This window comes from Aythya marila, assembly GCF_965140915.1.
Source record: "Aythya marila genome assembly, chromosome: 1".
NCBI classification, from domain to species: domain Eukaryota; kingdom Metazoa; phylum Chordata; class Aves; order Anseriformes; family Anatidae; genus Aythya; species Aythya marila.
In genome coordinates, this window is record NC_139042.1 from 172,026,848 (window position 1) to 172,042,090 (window position 15,243).

Consider the following 15,243-nt stretch of genomic DNA (forward strand, 5'->3'; position numbering starts at 1 on the left):
CCTGTATGCCTGCCGAGAGTAAGCCAGAAATCCTTGCCATCTTTAGACATTTTTGTAGAAAGGTGCATGCATAGAACAAACGAACGCTTCCTGTAAGGGCAACCTCAATTTTCTTTCCTGAGTCTTTAGTCCCAAGCTGAGCTCCAGGTGAATCACAGGGTTAAGATGTTCATTTCTTCTAGCAGTCTTCCCAAAGATGTATTTTTTTTTTCTTTTTAGAAGGGTGTTCTACAAGTTTTCTGTTAGCTGCTTTTCCCCAAGTTGCTCTCCATGTTACAGCTTTCTGTGGGCAGAGGAGCTCTCTCCATGTCTGGTCAGACAGGGGAGCGTTACTTGGCTTCAGCTTAATAAAGGGCAGCTACTTTGACTGAAAACTACACTGATTCCTTGTTTAATTTGAACAACAGCATTTTATCTGTGACTTCCATCTACACACAGATACTGTTAGAATTCAGTAAGCAAAAGCAGTCTAGACCCCAATTACACTAGTACAGAAACCTCAGGAGCCCTGAATATATTTAATATTTGGAGCAGAAGGACATTTTTGCAGTACTAAATATAAATAAAACCCTCCGCAGAATTACCTAGATCAGTAGAAACAAATTTGCAACAGCCTGGTTAGATGTATAAAAACATTATTATTGACTAATTTGGGGAAAGAAAGTATAATGACTATCCTCGGGTCACTTCTGTCTGACAGCAAAAATCAGCATCCATTCCATGTTAACCTTGTCCATGGTCACTAAGCGCAGCCTTGTGCAATGATGTTGAGGCAAGTTTTCAGCCTTTTCCTCTGGAAACACTCTTAAAAGCACTGCCCAGATGAAATGAATATGGGCTGGAGAGGGACCTCTCTGAGAAGATGTGGTCTTGACAAACTCTCAGTACTCAGAACTAGCATGACCACCCTTGTTTTATTGGCTGGCTGTTGTAGGGATGTCTTTGTCACACCTGAAACTTTCATGGTTTCTATTGCAGAAATGACATACCCAGTAGTGAACAGAGCTTTATGATACTTACGTGGTTTGCACAGTAGAAAAGCTGTTAGCACAATTTCCCTAATCACAACATTCATTTATGCAGTGTCCAGCTCCTGTAAAGCCTGCTGGAGGCAGAGGCAGTACCTCCAGCAGTTCTGATGGCAGGGCATGATGCTGTGTACTTAGTAGCTGTGTGTTGTGAGACCTGTGGTATGAGGCATTGAATTCCTTCTGTAGTTGACCTGAGACCTGCAATCACACACATTAATGTGCTGTGTGGTTCATAAGGTTTCCTGGGTGTAATACAGTGTATAGCTAAGGTGATGTCTTGGAGCTGCTGTTGAAAAGCTGGGACGCCGTGTGGGAATGTGTTCGACTGACAAAGTTTTCGACACCATAATGTAAAGTAGTTTGACTCCACAACAAATCAGCCCAGAAACCGGGTTTGGAATGGATCCTTACCAGTACCTCTGGTAATGTTCACTGTGCAGCAGGGAACAGGCACCAAGCCGTGAATCGTGCCCTGAGCTGTTAACAAAGTAAGTAAGTAAATAAGTAAATAAATAAATAAGGGATTTTGGAAGAACGGCACCTTTAGAGAAGGAGCTTTACTGAGAACTTCACACAGCCACATTTTCTGTGCCACAGCTTTTGAGTTGTGGGGTTGGTTTCTTGAGAGTGTTTTGGGGTGTTTTTTTTTTCCGAGCATCTCCTCAGAGCGAAGCTCACGCCGACGGCTTTCCCTGCCGGAGCGGGCTGCCCTGCGGGACGGCTGCCGTCGAGGAAGCCTCCCTGCGTCCCTGCCGGGGGAAGAAGGATCCCTGCCTCCCTCCCGGACCCGCCGGCCGTCCCCCGTCCCCCCGGGGCTGCCCGCGGGCTGTCGGCGGGGCCGAGGCGGGGCGGGACGGCGGGGGGCTGGCGTCAGGCGGCGGGCAGCCACTGGCACGGCGGCTGCCGGCTCGCCTCGCCTCCCGCCGCGGGGGATAAAGGCCCCGGGCCCCCGCTAAGCTCCGCACCGCCGGAGCCTCTGGGCGGGCAGCGGGGGCCGTGCGGGGCCGCTCCGAGCCGATCCGAGCCGTGCCGGGCGGCGCAGCCCCCTCCATGCGCCTCGCGGGAGGCGCCGGGTCCCCGCGGGCTGGGGGCTCCCCCCCCGGCAACGGCAGCCGCTGGAGGGCTGCGGAGGGCGGCGGAGGGAGCGGCGGCGGCAGCAGCAGCCCGAGCCCCGAGGAGGCTTGGTCGGGGTCCCCCAACGGCAGCCTGGGCGGCTGGGACCCGTTCGGGCGCGACGAGGAGCTGGCCAAGCTGGAGATCGCCGTGCTGGCCGTCACCTTCGCCGTGGCGGTGGTGGGCAACGGCAGCGTGCTGCTGGCGCTGCGCCGCACGCCGCGCAAGGCGTCCCGCATGCACCTCTTCATCCGGCACCTCAGCCTGGCCGACCTGGTGGTGGCCTTCTTCCAGGTGCTGCCGCAGCTCTGCTGGGAGGTCACGCACCGCTTCCACGGCCCCGACGGGCTCTGCCGGGTGGTCAAGCACCTGCAGGTCTTCGGCATGTTCGCCTCGGCGTACATGCTGGTGGCCATGACCGCCGACCGCTACATCGCCGTGTGCCACCCGCTGAAGACGCTGCAGCAGCCCACCAAGCGCTCCTACGGCATGATCGCGGCCGCCTGGGCGCTCAGCCTGCTGCTCAGCACCCCGCAGTACTTCATCTTCTCCCTCAGCGAGGTGGAGCGCGGCTCGCGGGTCTACGACTGCTGGGCGCACTTCATCATGCCCTGGGGGCCCCGCGCCTATGTCACCTGGATCACGGGCGGCATCTTCGTCGCGCCCGTCCTCATCCTCGCCACCTGCTACGGCTTCATCTGCTACCACATCTGGCGCAACGCCCGCGGCAAGGCGCGGCCGGGGCAGGCTGCTGCGGCGGGCGGCGGGCGGCGGGCGGGGGGCGGCGGCGGGGGAGCCCCGGCCCCGCGGCGGGGGCTGCTGCTCGCCCCCTGTGTCAGCAGCGTCAGGAGCATCTCCCGAGCCAAGATCCGCACCGTCAAGATGACCTTCGTCATCGTCTCGGCGTACGTCGTCTGCTGGGCGCCCTTCTTCACCATCCAGATGTGGTCCGTCTGGGACCAGCGCTTCCCGTGGCTCGGTAGGTGGCGGCGGGGGGCGAGAGGGGGACCCGGGATCAGCCGTCCCGACCCGGGATCAGCCGTCCCGACCCCCGGGGCTGGCCCTGCTGCAGCCCCCGGGGCCGTCCTGCCGGCACCGGCCAGGCTTTGGAGGGGGGAGCCGGGCTCCTGCCCCCAGGGTGCCCCCCTGCCGTCCCACTCCCTGCTTCGGCGCATCCCCAGCATCTCCTTCTGCCATCCACCGGCTGCCGCGGCACGGTGGGGACTGGTTCGGGGATGCCTGTCCCGCTGTTAAATCCGGATGGAGATAGTTGGTGAGCTTCAAATTGTTGCATGAGGCACGACAGGCAGCGTGGTAACATACACCCAGGTTCTTCATAGTGAGAAAGGTGCAAATCAAAACGCTGGAAGTCATTATTTATTTATTTATTTATTATTTTTAAATATACCCAAATTATCACTTACTGCATTGAGAGCATTGATTGCCCCTAATACAGAACTAAAGTCAAAGATGCAGGTTTATACAGAGAAATAAATGCTTGCAGTAGACAAGCAGATGTTTATTTATTATAAATAAATACGTACCTCAAAAATCATAGAAAGAAATGCAGGGCTGTTTGAACATAAGGCTGTTTGGTGGGTTTGTTTGAAGAGATGCTTTAAATCTTATGGAACTGTACAGCACTGCAATTGTACTTCTGTGGTGCTTCAGTCTTTACAAAGAGAGCTCACTAATAATTGATTCCACTATATATTTACAGTACTTGATAATTTAACTAATTAGAAAAAGTAGAACAGTGCAACTGTTCAGTGGCATAGTGCTAACTCCCATTTGTTCTTTCGGTAACATTTGTTCAACCTCTGAACAAATTTCAGTGTGCAAATGTACCCAGCAAAACCCTGTGTTACTGAAAGCAGTGAGAAAGCTGTGGGAATTTTGCTGTTGCTTCCCACAGTAACACTTTTTTTAAGCAAAAATCTGAATAAAAAGTAAGTCTGTTATTAAAATATAAGCACAGACTTATCAACACATGGATAAACACCAGTGGAAAAGGGCTAAAGCATTATTCCGTGCCTGTGGGCTGTGCTGGATTGCCCCATACTTCTGTCATGGATTTCTGAAGTCTACTCAGAAAAATTCCCACTGACTTCAATGTAAGCTTAGCATAAGTAGGAACTTTCCTGATTATACCCGTATTTGTTTCAAATACCATTGCTGAAGTCACTACCTCATAGAACTGGGATTATTCAGCAACTGCAAAAGAAAAGAAAAAAAGAGTTAGTAAAGCAATTGACTGAAGGCTGAGCATGTTCCTTTGATGGTTAAACCCCTTTGTTTCCCCCCCAGACTCTGAAAACACTGCTACTACAGTCACTGCTCTCTTGGCCAGCCTGAACAGTTGCTGTAACCCGTGGATCTACATGTTCTTCAGCGGGCATCTCCTGCAAGACTGCATACAGAGCTTCCCTTGCTGCCAAAAAGTGAAGCAAACACTGAGTAAGGAAGATTCAAACAGCAACAGCAGGCGACAGACTTCTTTCACCAACAACAGGAGCCCAACCCACAGCTTGAACACCTGGAGGGAGTCACCCCACTCGAAATCGACCAGCTTCATCCCCATTCCCACCTGAGAAGACACCAGGCAGGAGAAGACACCCACAGCCCGCTGGCAGCGCTCGGGAAGGTTGTGGCAGAGCACTTCAACCTGGCCAAGGGCACTGGTCGTGGCAGCAAGGAACATCTGAGGTGGCCCCAAGAAAAAATGCTCTGCCTTGCTCAATAAGCTCTTCTGCAGCCTGTAAATTATTGTATGAAAGGTATCTGGGACTTGGCAACTCGTCAGGAAGGCATGACAATAATAAAGCAATTATTTTTCTAAATAGAATTTATTATTCATTGTATTTTTTGTTTCTAAAATAAGCACATTGTTTGCTTGCTCACAGCAGTAAAAATAGCAGAGTTAACATACTTTGGGATAACTCCGCTCTCTAGCATTAATATCTAAAACTTCTTACACAGAGGAAGAAGATGATAAAAGTAAGATCACACTTTAGTCTTAAACACAAACAGGAAAGAGTTGGAAGGAAGTCCAGACTGACCAGGTAATGAACATGATTAGACAGGCTCTAAATTATTGGGAATCTCATTGATCACACTGCTTTATCCATTAAAGCGATTTCAGAATGTTAGTAATTCTCATTTAATGACAAAATGTAACAACACTTATGAAGGAAAAGCTGTAACTGCTGTCAGTGTCTGCATGTGGATTGTGGAGTTTGATTTTTAGAGTGACATTTCTTCTTCCCTTCATGTTGGTGGAAGTTATATGGTATTTTGTTTGTATTGTTACACCTACCTTTATTTTTTTTGACTATTAAAAAAGATATTTTGATAAATTAGTATGGTAAGCTATGACTAGCTCAGCACTGTTACAGACACACCAAGAAAACTCATCTTGACTACCAGAAATGTTTGCTTTGTGGGAAAGAATCATATCTTTTGTCCGTTTGTTCACAAAGACAGCTAGAATTGAGCCACTTTTGTTCTTTATGTAAAATAGCTCCATAAATCTGGGGGGATGTTGCTCTTTGGTAATGGCTGCAGAATCAGTACATTCCAAGACACAGATTTGGGAATCAAGCTTGCAAATCTTCTGGAAATATGTAAAAATCGTCAATGTTATTTATTTATTTGTGGCAGGTCATGACAATGTAGGCTGTGAAAACAGCGGTAAACTGCAATAAAGGCACCACATCACATTTACTATTAATCAAGCATTCAAAGTGTGCTTGTCTTCACTACAATGCATGCCAAACCAAACAGCTTCTACAGCTTCTGAATAATCCTGTTGTGTCTTTCTGTGGAGACCTGGGGACCGGATTTTGAAGCTCCTTGAATAATTTCTGCAGAGTTTTCAAAGTCCTGAGGATCTCTTTGAGATGTTCTGCATTTAGAGTAGTGAAACCAAAAAGAGACCTGGTGGTGTTCAGTGGGCATCTGCATGATGCTCTTCCTCTGTTCTACCTACCCATCTGCTCCATTTTCCTCAGCTGTCTGGGTCCTGAAATCCGGTTGTTCCTCCGGCGCTGTGCAGGACTCCAGACATGGTTCCAGCTGGCCCTACACAGCAGTGGGGTATGTGCACGGCAGGAACCTCAGCAGCATGTTTCTTTTTTGCCCTCCTTCCCCCAAAGTCAGGCAACCAAGATTGCTTTGCTCATTGCTTGAGGAGAAAAACAAGGGGCTGCAACTATAGCTTTTACTGAGGATGATGCTGGCCGCATGCCTCTCTCAGTAACGGTAGCAGAAGTTAATAGAGCTAGAGACAGATAAGACCATATTCAACCCATCATTTGCTTCAGGAGCTGCTAGATGTATCACTGACTATTCCAGGCAAAAAAGAACGAAGAATATGGCTCAAAAATAAAAACTTAAAAGAAAAAAATGGGTTTTTGTTGTCACAAAAGAAAATCATTGCTCTTTTCTCTACATTTCTTGTCAGCATTTTCTGCTCTCCAGGAGAGCAATCTGTTCTAATATTTTGTTGGTGGTGTCCAAAACACTAGAACCAAAAAGACAGCATGGTGGAAGGGCTTTTATTTAGCAGGCTGTCTTTTTGACATGGGTATGACAACAGTTCTCACCAGTTATCGGTGAAGGTATATGACAATGAAGGCATATTTTAGTCCAAAAGATCCATGCAGTGGTGTTGTGTGAGTGTATTTGAGCACATTATATATACTGCATATATTTCACAAGTCGATAATTCACAAATACTGAAATTGCAAATGTTTCAAGTTAAGTACACTACTCTTTGCCTAGTTTTATATTTGTGTTACTACTTTCTCTGTACATAAAATATATATTCAGAAACAATTAGCTGTACTGACAGAATTTTCATGTTTGCTGAATTATTTTTCTACTACACTTTTTATTCAAACAGCGAAGATGGTGAGAAAACAAATGTACAATAATACTGATCATAAAACTAAGCAGGGTAATGACAAATAAATAAAAAGAGTAAACCATTTCAAAATTATAATTTTCAGTTTCTTCCAAGTATGTTACAAAGCCTAGGCTTACACTTGGGGCTTGTCAGTGTAAATGTACTCCATGAGTGTTCTGTTTCTGTAATTAAATCAATAAAATGACTTTGGACTATTTGGATTCCAGGCATTTTTGTAAATACTGAGTTTTGTTTGTTTGTTGTTGTTTTTCTTTTTCACATAATTGTAATTGTAACCTGTAATTTATACAGCACATATTTTTATAATTGTTCTAACAGCTGCCATGGGTTATCATGAGGCCACACTAATGAGAATGGAAAGAAAAAGGAAATTGTGAAACCATTGCACATTTAAAACATGACAACTTGCTCTAATAAACCTGTATATAATTGATGGGAAACATTTTGTTTCTTTCACCTGACTAGATTTGTATGACCTGACACATCTTTGATGATGCTCCATATACTTTACAAAACGTGAAATTCCTTTGTTAATTTTGACGAGTTATCCCATGACTTTAAGTAATTAGCAAAATTCTAATGTTTTTTATGTTACACACAGAGCAGGAAGGACACGTGTCCAGAGTAGGAATCTGCAGTCAGCTTTCCACTATATGCGGCCAGTATTGTTAAAACATGCAACGTAACATTCAATCATGTTCTAGAGGTGTTATTCTGCTATTTTTGTTTTAGTTCCAAGGAACGAAATACTAAGCTTCTAGTGAAAAACAAGACTGAGCGAGTGAGCTTGCATTGTGTTGTTGGTGCTGAGGATGCTCGAACTGCAGCATTTAGATGTCAGAAAGTGGAGCATATGGGATGATAAGGAAGATGGAAAGGATTTTATTCTTCTAAATAAGTCATATAAGTTGCTCACAAAATACACAAACAAAAAAGCTTTTTAAAGTCATTTCTTTTTTAAGTTGGAAGCAAATAGTTTGTTTAGAAAGATAAAAATTGTGTTTTTGTTTGGTTGTTTTCTTTCCTGTATTACCACAATAAGGGCAAAGTCTACAAGAACGCGTATGTTCATCTGGGCCCAATCCTGCAGAGACAAAGATTTTTGGCCAGTTCCTAACTGTCCCAATTAAAAGACCTCATTGAAATGCACACATGCTCTCTCCAGCTTGTGCATAAGGAAACCAGGGCACAAGAAGGAAAGGAGTCACGCAGCCAAATCATAGAATCACAGACTCACAGAATGGTTTGGTTTGGAAGGGGCCTTAAAGCCCACCCAGCTCCAACCCCCTGCCATGGGCAGGGACACCTCCTACCAGAATGGATTGCCCAAAGCCCCATCCAGCCTGGCCTTGAGTGCCTCCAGGGATGGGGCACCCACAGCTGCTCTGGGCAGCCTGTGCCAGTGCCTCACCACCCTCTGAGTGAAGAATTTCCTCCTAACATCTAATTTAATCTTCCCTCTTTTAGGTTAAAACTATTCCCCCTTGTCCTGTCATTATCTGACTGGGCAAAAAGTTGCTTTCCATCTCTTTTATAAGCCCCTTTATGTCATCCAAGGGCACGTACTGGTGACCCAGACTTAGAAAGTAAACCCATACCTTAGAGGAGGAGAGCTATCGCTGAAATACAGTTACTTACTGCACAGGGGAAGCTCCTACAGAGTTGGCCCAGCCTGAGTCCCTCATCTACAGAAAGGACTAATTAAATATGTTGTCCTTCTAAAAAGTGCCAGAGTAAGTTTCAGTCATACAGTGCCTTCTGTGCAGGATTTTGGTAGGCTGGGGGGGCAGAAAGGAGCTAGTGTGTTTTGACACTGGTTTGGTGCTTCAGCTTTTGTTACAAGGTAGTGGTCTGGGCTTTTCTTTAGGAGTGTGTTTTACTGGAGAACATATTACTCATTGATCAAGTAGAGGCATTGCAGGGCATATAAATGAACAGGTTTCAAGGTCCAGGAATAGATTTCAGCTGCTCCACAGGGAGCAGTCCTGGCTGGCTCAGGTAACCATCCCCCACACAAGAGTAGGTCTGACTAGTTTTGAAAAAGGCAGGGAACTACCAAAGGTAATGTAAGTCATGCAGAATGGTTTGTGCAGGTGTGTAGAAAGCCAGGGAGCAACAAAAATGACTGGTCCCTGCTGAGCTTCGGTAGAGCCAGCCAGCGTGGGTCTGCCTCTCCCAGGACTGGTCCTGCAAAACATACTGGATCAGTTCTGCATTAACAGCTTAATGCTGTGTTGCTGCTTTACTGCAACTGCTCAGTAATTTGCCATGGCTTAGTATAAACTTGCTTGGAGTAACAGTTTACATGGTAATTAGCTTTAGGTTTTCATAAGGACATTTTTAGCCAAATTCCTGACATGGTCCATTGGGTTACTCTACTTCTGAAATGCGAGGCTGTGGGGAGGCATCCAGAGCATAAAGTTCTCTTCCCAGTCTCCAGCAAGTCTCCTGGCCACCAGGTGGACCAAGATACTCTTGGGTACAGGTAGTAGAGGTAATCAGAGAAAAGGGAAGATTGCCCATTTCCAGCCTTTTTCCTTTATTTATTTTTAGGAGTTATGGAGAACAGGGATGTTGCACTTTCTCAGTGCTGTGCCAGCAAAGGATGGATGGCTTTCAGGAAAATTTGTCGTCAAGATCAGTGGAAGGTTATCTATAAATTTCTTGCCTCTTCATTGGTTTAGGTTCTTCCTTTCCCAATGAGCTAAATGCAAGAGTGGCTTCCCCTCCATTTCATGTTAATTTAAGTCATTCCCAGGAACAGTTTCAAACAGCTGTGATTCATTATGGGCTTCTGTAAGGTGCTAACTCTATTAACAATTGCATAAGCAGGAATTAAGATTTAATGTTCTCTGATTGCAGAAATAAGGATGACCATTTCATGACTGCACACTGCTAAATTGGTTGTGCTCCAGCAAGATGAAGTGCTACTGAAATCACAGCCCTCCTTCTGTGGCAGTATATTATATGTTTAGGACTATAACGTCTTACTTTTCCTGCACAAATGTGGTGGGCTTGTGAGACCTGCTAAACCAGATTAATGAAGTTTACTTCTGCTGCGGGTCAAGCAACACAGCCCAATCTGAACTGAAGAAAAAGAGCCCACATATTTTGGATCCTATTTTGGCTCATTAATGACCTATTAGGCTGTGTTTCTTCCATATTGTCCCACTTGACATATACATCATTCCAAGACCTACAATTTTTTATTTATTTGCTTAGTATTGCTTGATAGCAGAGATTTTTACTATTGCAGATTTGGTTTATAATCTTAGCTACAGGTTTATTATTATTTATTATTTGCACAGTGCTGCACAAATACAGAAAGTTGTGGGCCTTAAAACAAGGAATTTTCAGTCTAACTCTGACAAAACAACAAGAAGAAAACAGCCACAGGACCAGGCTAGGAAACATTATTAACCATTATTCCTGAAGGGCATGAATATGTTCAGCAGTGACATCATATGAACATAAGTTTACTGACGAAGCCATCCTGCCATTGCTGTCCCCTTTGTGTTTCCCTGTCTCATTCCTCTTCAGTGGGGCTGGCAGACAAAGAAGGGAGCAACTGCTGATCATCGTTCAGTGCTGTTTAGTCCCCTTACAAAGGTTCAATCACTGACAGGACACTGAGTCATGCCTCATGCCTCCTCCATGTGACAGTGGCCACATAGCCAGTACTGGTCAAATTAATTTACTGGTGCCTGAGTTATTCTAGCTCAGGGTAATGATGCTTGACTTCCTCCATAAGTTCTCATAGATACATGGATAAGAAATGCTATATATGAGCTCGATAAGCTTTCTTAATCAACACACTGGAAATGCAGGCTGTAGGTGGCCCATCAGCTTTTACACCTTTGAAACAAAACACGACGAAACTGGCATTACAAACTCCTTGGTCCTCCAGGGCATGGAGCTCATTCTGGAAGGTGAAGAACTGCACAGAGACTGGCACAGAGGATGTCCTGGCCTCTTCCACTACTACAGCTGTGACTGGCCCTGCCACAGTCTCTCCTGTCCCTGGTAATGATGGCAGCAGCAGGAATGAGGACAGGGACCTCAGGAGTAGCAGAAAACAGAGCTGTCTATCATGTGTTTGTTTTGAACTCCTGGAAAGTGGGTCACGTAGAATAAAACATAACAACAACAACAAAAATACAGTGAATATTGAGAGAGAGATGAACTGATGAGCTAGAGAGCAAATAAAGCATCTTAGCACAAAGACCATTTGAAAGCATCAAGATGGTTTCCATTTTGCAATTGTGAGAAATTTGTAATTTGTATTTGTGAGATATTTGTAACGCCCCTTTTCTCCAGGAACTGTAACTGCATTCACTTCATTTCTACTCTAATAACTTGCTGCCGAGGTGGCTAGCTACAAGGCTATGTATAAAAAATACATACCAAGTATTGTCCAAAGATCTGTTCAGGTCAAGCATTGAGGTTGTGACCTGAGGGTCCTGGCCCTCACAGTACAGAGATGACCTGTGGAAAATGTGGGCAGCCACAGAGCTTTCAGGGAGGAAAAAGGAAGGCAGATAAATATTAACCCTGTCTTTTTGGAAAGGTGATAAAGTCAGGCTAAATGTTATGATAGATGCCTAAATCTCCAGTCTAAAAGGCAACAGACTTTCTACTACTTTAGAAAACTTTTGGTTGGAAATGTTGAGGAAGTGAGGAGCAGAGGATGGAGAGTGCAAAGGATTAGGAAGACATTTTTCATTGTAACATTCTTAATCCAAAGGAGAAATTGGCTTGCTGTCTGTTCAAATGTTTTTTTCTAAGTAAGAATACTAATTACACAAGGTAGTGGCTAGTAGTAATAAACTGGATTGCAAATGCTGTCTCCTGGCTCACTGTAAAGAAGGCAGAGTTATGCAGTATAATAAGATGGGGTAACCGTCATCAAATGAACCTCTGAAATATCGACGTTGTCAGTCACCACATAGGAAATCATTATCATTAGCTGAGATCAGAAAAAGAAGGAAATCAAATCATCAGACTAATTTGCCATGCACTTGGTTCAAGCAATTCTCTTCAGAAAAGGAGCAGACATTATTAAATGGCCACTACTTCTAAATGTGGGATGTGTCAGTGTTTCCATGGGAGCAAAGGAAGGCTTCCAGCATAACAGAAGTCAGTAGCATGACAAATAAATAAATAAATGAATAATATTGGTAGGAAAGAGCTAAGGTTTGAGTTCGTTATGGCACTTGGATATTCATCTGGACTTCAGTCCTTCTGGAGTCCCACAATCTCCAGTACTCCAAGTACTGTGAAGGCAGTAAAGAATTACATGCAGTCAATAATAAACAAAAGAAAAAGATACATTTGTGTTTCTATACGTACTCTTATTTCCCAAACAAGACTGTACTTGTCTTTTTCAAAAGAGATGAGCAGGTACTTAGTTACGTAAGTCTGACAACCTAGTTCACCTCAAAGCAGGAGTTCAGGGGCTCAAGAACTCTGAGTTCTGATACATGGTTATAGATGTTCTTAATTAAATCAATACACTTGAAGCTTATCAGTTAATAACATTATTAAACTAAATAGAAGTTGGGAAAATGAACACAGAGTTCTGACTTTGTTCTTGTGTTTGATTTTTGGTGTTTCTTGCATCTATTGCAACAATTCCACTGAAAAGTTGCATTTTAAGTACACCATACAGGAGATGAGATGATCCAAAGCACCATGAAGAATCCCAGCTTAACTCCCTCTTTCAGCAAGACAAGATTTATCACTAACACTTGCTCTTCTGCCTCACAAAGATTACAGAGTGAAGCTTAGTGTAACTAGACAATTGATTCTCATTTCTCTACAAAGTTGTGACCTAAGCAGCTCAATATAGGCCCTCAAAGATGGAAGACACAAAGATGGAATCCATCTGCCTGAGTGTGGGTGTGTCCATCTAAGCAAGAGTGATCATTTTTGCAGACAAGGCAGAGCAAGTTTTTGGAATCCAGGGAGTCATTATATAGATGAGGTTGACATATGATCCATCAAATGCCGTCCTTATCTCCACTGATATGTTGGCCAGAAGACTACTCATTGACTGTAATGGCAAGTAGACAGCGAGCTTGGATCTGTGCACCTGTACTGGAGATAGCTCTCTACTGCTGCTGTTCTTTTGGTGGTGTTAGTGTTGTGGTATTTTATTATTATTATTATTATTATTATTATTATTATTATTATTATTATTATTATTATTATTATTATTATTATTATTTTGGTCTGGTTGGTTTTCCTGGATTATTATTATTTTTTTTTTTAAATTCTTAGTGGGGACCTCCATATTCCAAATTCAGGGTTTTACTTTATTTCAGGGCAACCACCAAATGTTACCACCTAGTAGGATCATATTAATTGAAATGGAGTTGACATTGCTATGCCAATAGGTAAGAAAAGGTAGTTCATATTGCAAGGATTCTGCCAGCTGGGTGCCTTGGTTAGTCACATCACAAGAAAAATCAAAACAGAAATGAGGTTAGAGATCAGTTTACCTCCTCACACCCACATGGCATATATGGTCTCACAAAGAGGGAATGATTTCTCCATCTAATCTCCCCATGTGTCCCATCTGTGTATGCTGAACCTTTTCAGGTTTCATCTCCTTTGTGTTTAAAGGTGGATTTCGGAGAAAATCCTTAATTAGGCAGAACTTTCTGAGATACTCAGATAATACAACCCTAAGGGTCAATGAGCAATACAGAAAGCAATATATCTTATTACACACAGAGTTAAGACCAGAGATAAAACTTCAGGATAGTGCCTAAAATTCTTGGTAATACTGTGTGGAAAGAAAAGCAATAATAAGGAAAGCGAGAGTGGCATGTTAGGCATCTCTGCCATGTACAGCATGTGATGTCCTGGTTTCCTAAGAAACAGCACAATTGTAAAAAAAACTTTGGAAAGATTATCAGTGTAAAATAATTTGCACCTGATGCCACCAACAACTGATTTCAACATGAACAGAAGCAGTGGTAGTAAAAAGGGAAGCACTAATTCTGGTCAATAAATTTCCTTCTCAAGTGTTTTAGTGAAAAGTGAAAGTGATTTGCTGGCTTAGTGGAAAAAAAAAAATCAAATTTGGCATCTGATGAAAAATGTCCTTTTTTTACAAAAGATGTCAGATGGCTGTAAAATAAATAAACTCTGTGTGCCTCCAAGCCTGTGTACCCTGTGGTCTGTGTGGGGAGGCCAGGGGTCTCTTTGGCTTCCTGGTGAAGGACAGCAGGACCCAGGATCCTCCTCACCCCACTCCAGCTCCCACTGGGAAGACACTCAGGTTGTACAATACTAACTCTTCATGAACCAATAGGATCGAGCTCCTGAGTGTATCTTCCCATCATGAGTTTTAAATCTTTCTTAAGGCAAAGTTACAAGGGAGCACAGAGACTCCCCAGGACACTTGCAAAGTTCTTGGTGTCCTTCCCCATGGATCCAAGAGGAGAGCACGAACAGGGGTCACCTGTTGGGCTGGCAGTGGGATGCAGGACCATGCTTCCCTCAGCAGGGGTTGGAACCAGATGGTCTTTAAGGTTCCTTCCAACCCAAACTATTCTGTGATTCTTAGAGGGACAGGTGCCTAAAGCAGAAAAATGTCTTGGAGACAAGACCTAATAAATATTTCTTTCTGGTTTTGTTTGTTTGTTTGTTTTATACCATATCTCTGTATATTTGGTATTTTGTAGGAGAAAAACAATTTTGCTAATTCAAAACCCAACACTAACACATCTCAATCTTGCTGAGCTCTGTGCTTGGCCTGGCACTATGATACTGCCAACCGTTTCTCACATTAGGAGCAGACTAAAAACGAGTCAATATTTCTACGCATATTTTGTCTTTAATCTTTTATTTTTAACCAGCTCTAATCATGAGACATTCAAGGTAACATTTTAAAGCATCAATTTCTGATGATGGAGGCTCAGGATTTTTCAAATAATAATTTGATAGGACAAGAATATAAACCATTTATTTATTAATATTATCTTCTGATGCTAGTGGCTTATGGCTAACCACATCTTAGTGGTCCAGTTGCTTTTTCCTTTATTTAGATCTCTCCAAATTGATCTGGGAGCATAATTTCAAGCAAGAGTTGTTTTAGTGCAACAGTGAGATAAAATAGATGATGTTTTAGCTGGTACAAGTCCTCAAGCTCAGATGCTGGCTCTT

General features: G+C 44.0%; 1 protein-coding gene across 1 annotated transcript; it reads left to right on the top strand.

Annotated features, from left to right (window-relative positions):
- The first annotated feature begins 2,027 nt into the window (after positions 1–2,027).
- Positions 2,028–7,462, top strand: AVPR1A (arginine vasopressin receptor 1A). The gene is made up of 2 exons (XM_082758413.1): positions 2,028–3,123; positions 4,452–7,462. Exons 1-2 carry the CDS (start codon positions 2,082–2,084, stop codon positions 4,733–4,735), a joined length of 1,326 nt encoding a protein of 441 aa, XP_082614539.1. The 5' UTR covers positions 2,028–2,081; the 3' UTR covers positions 4,736–7,462.
- Positions 7,463–15,243: the final 7,781 nt, after the last annotated feature.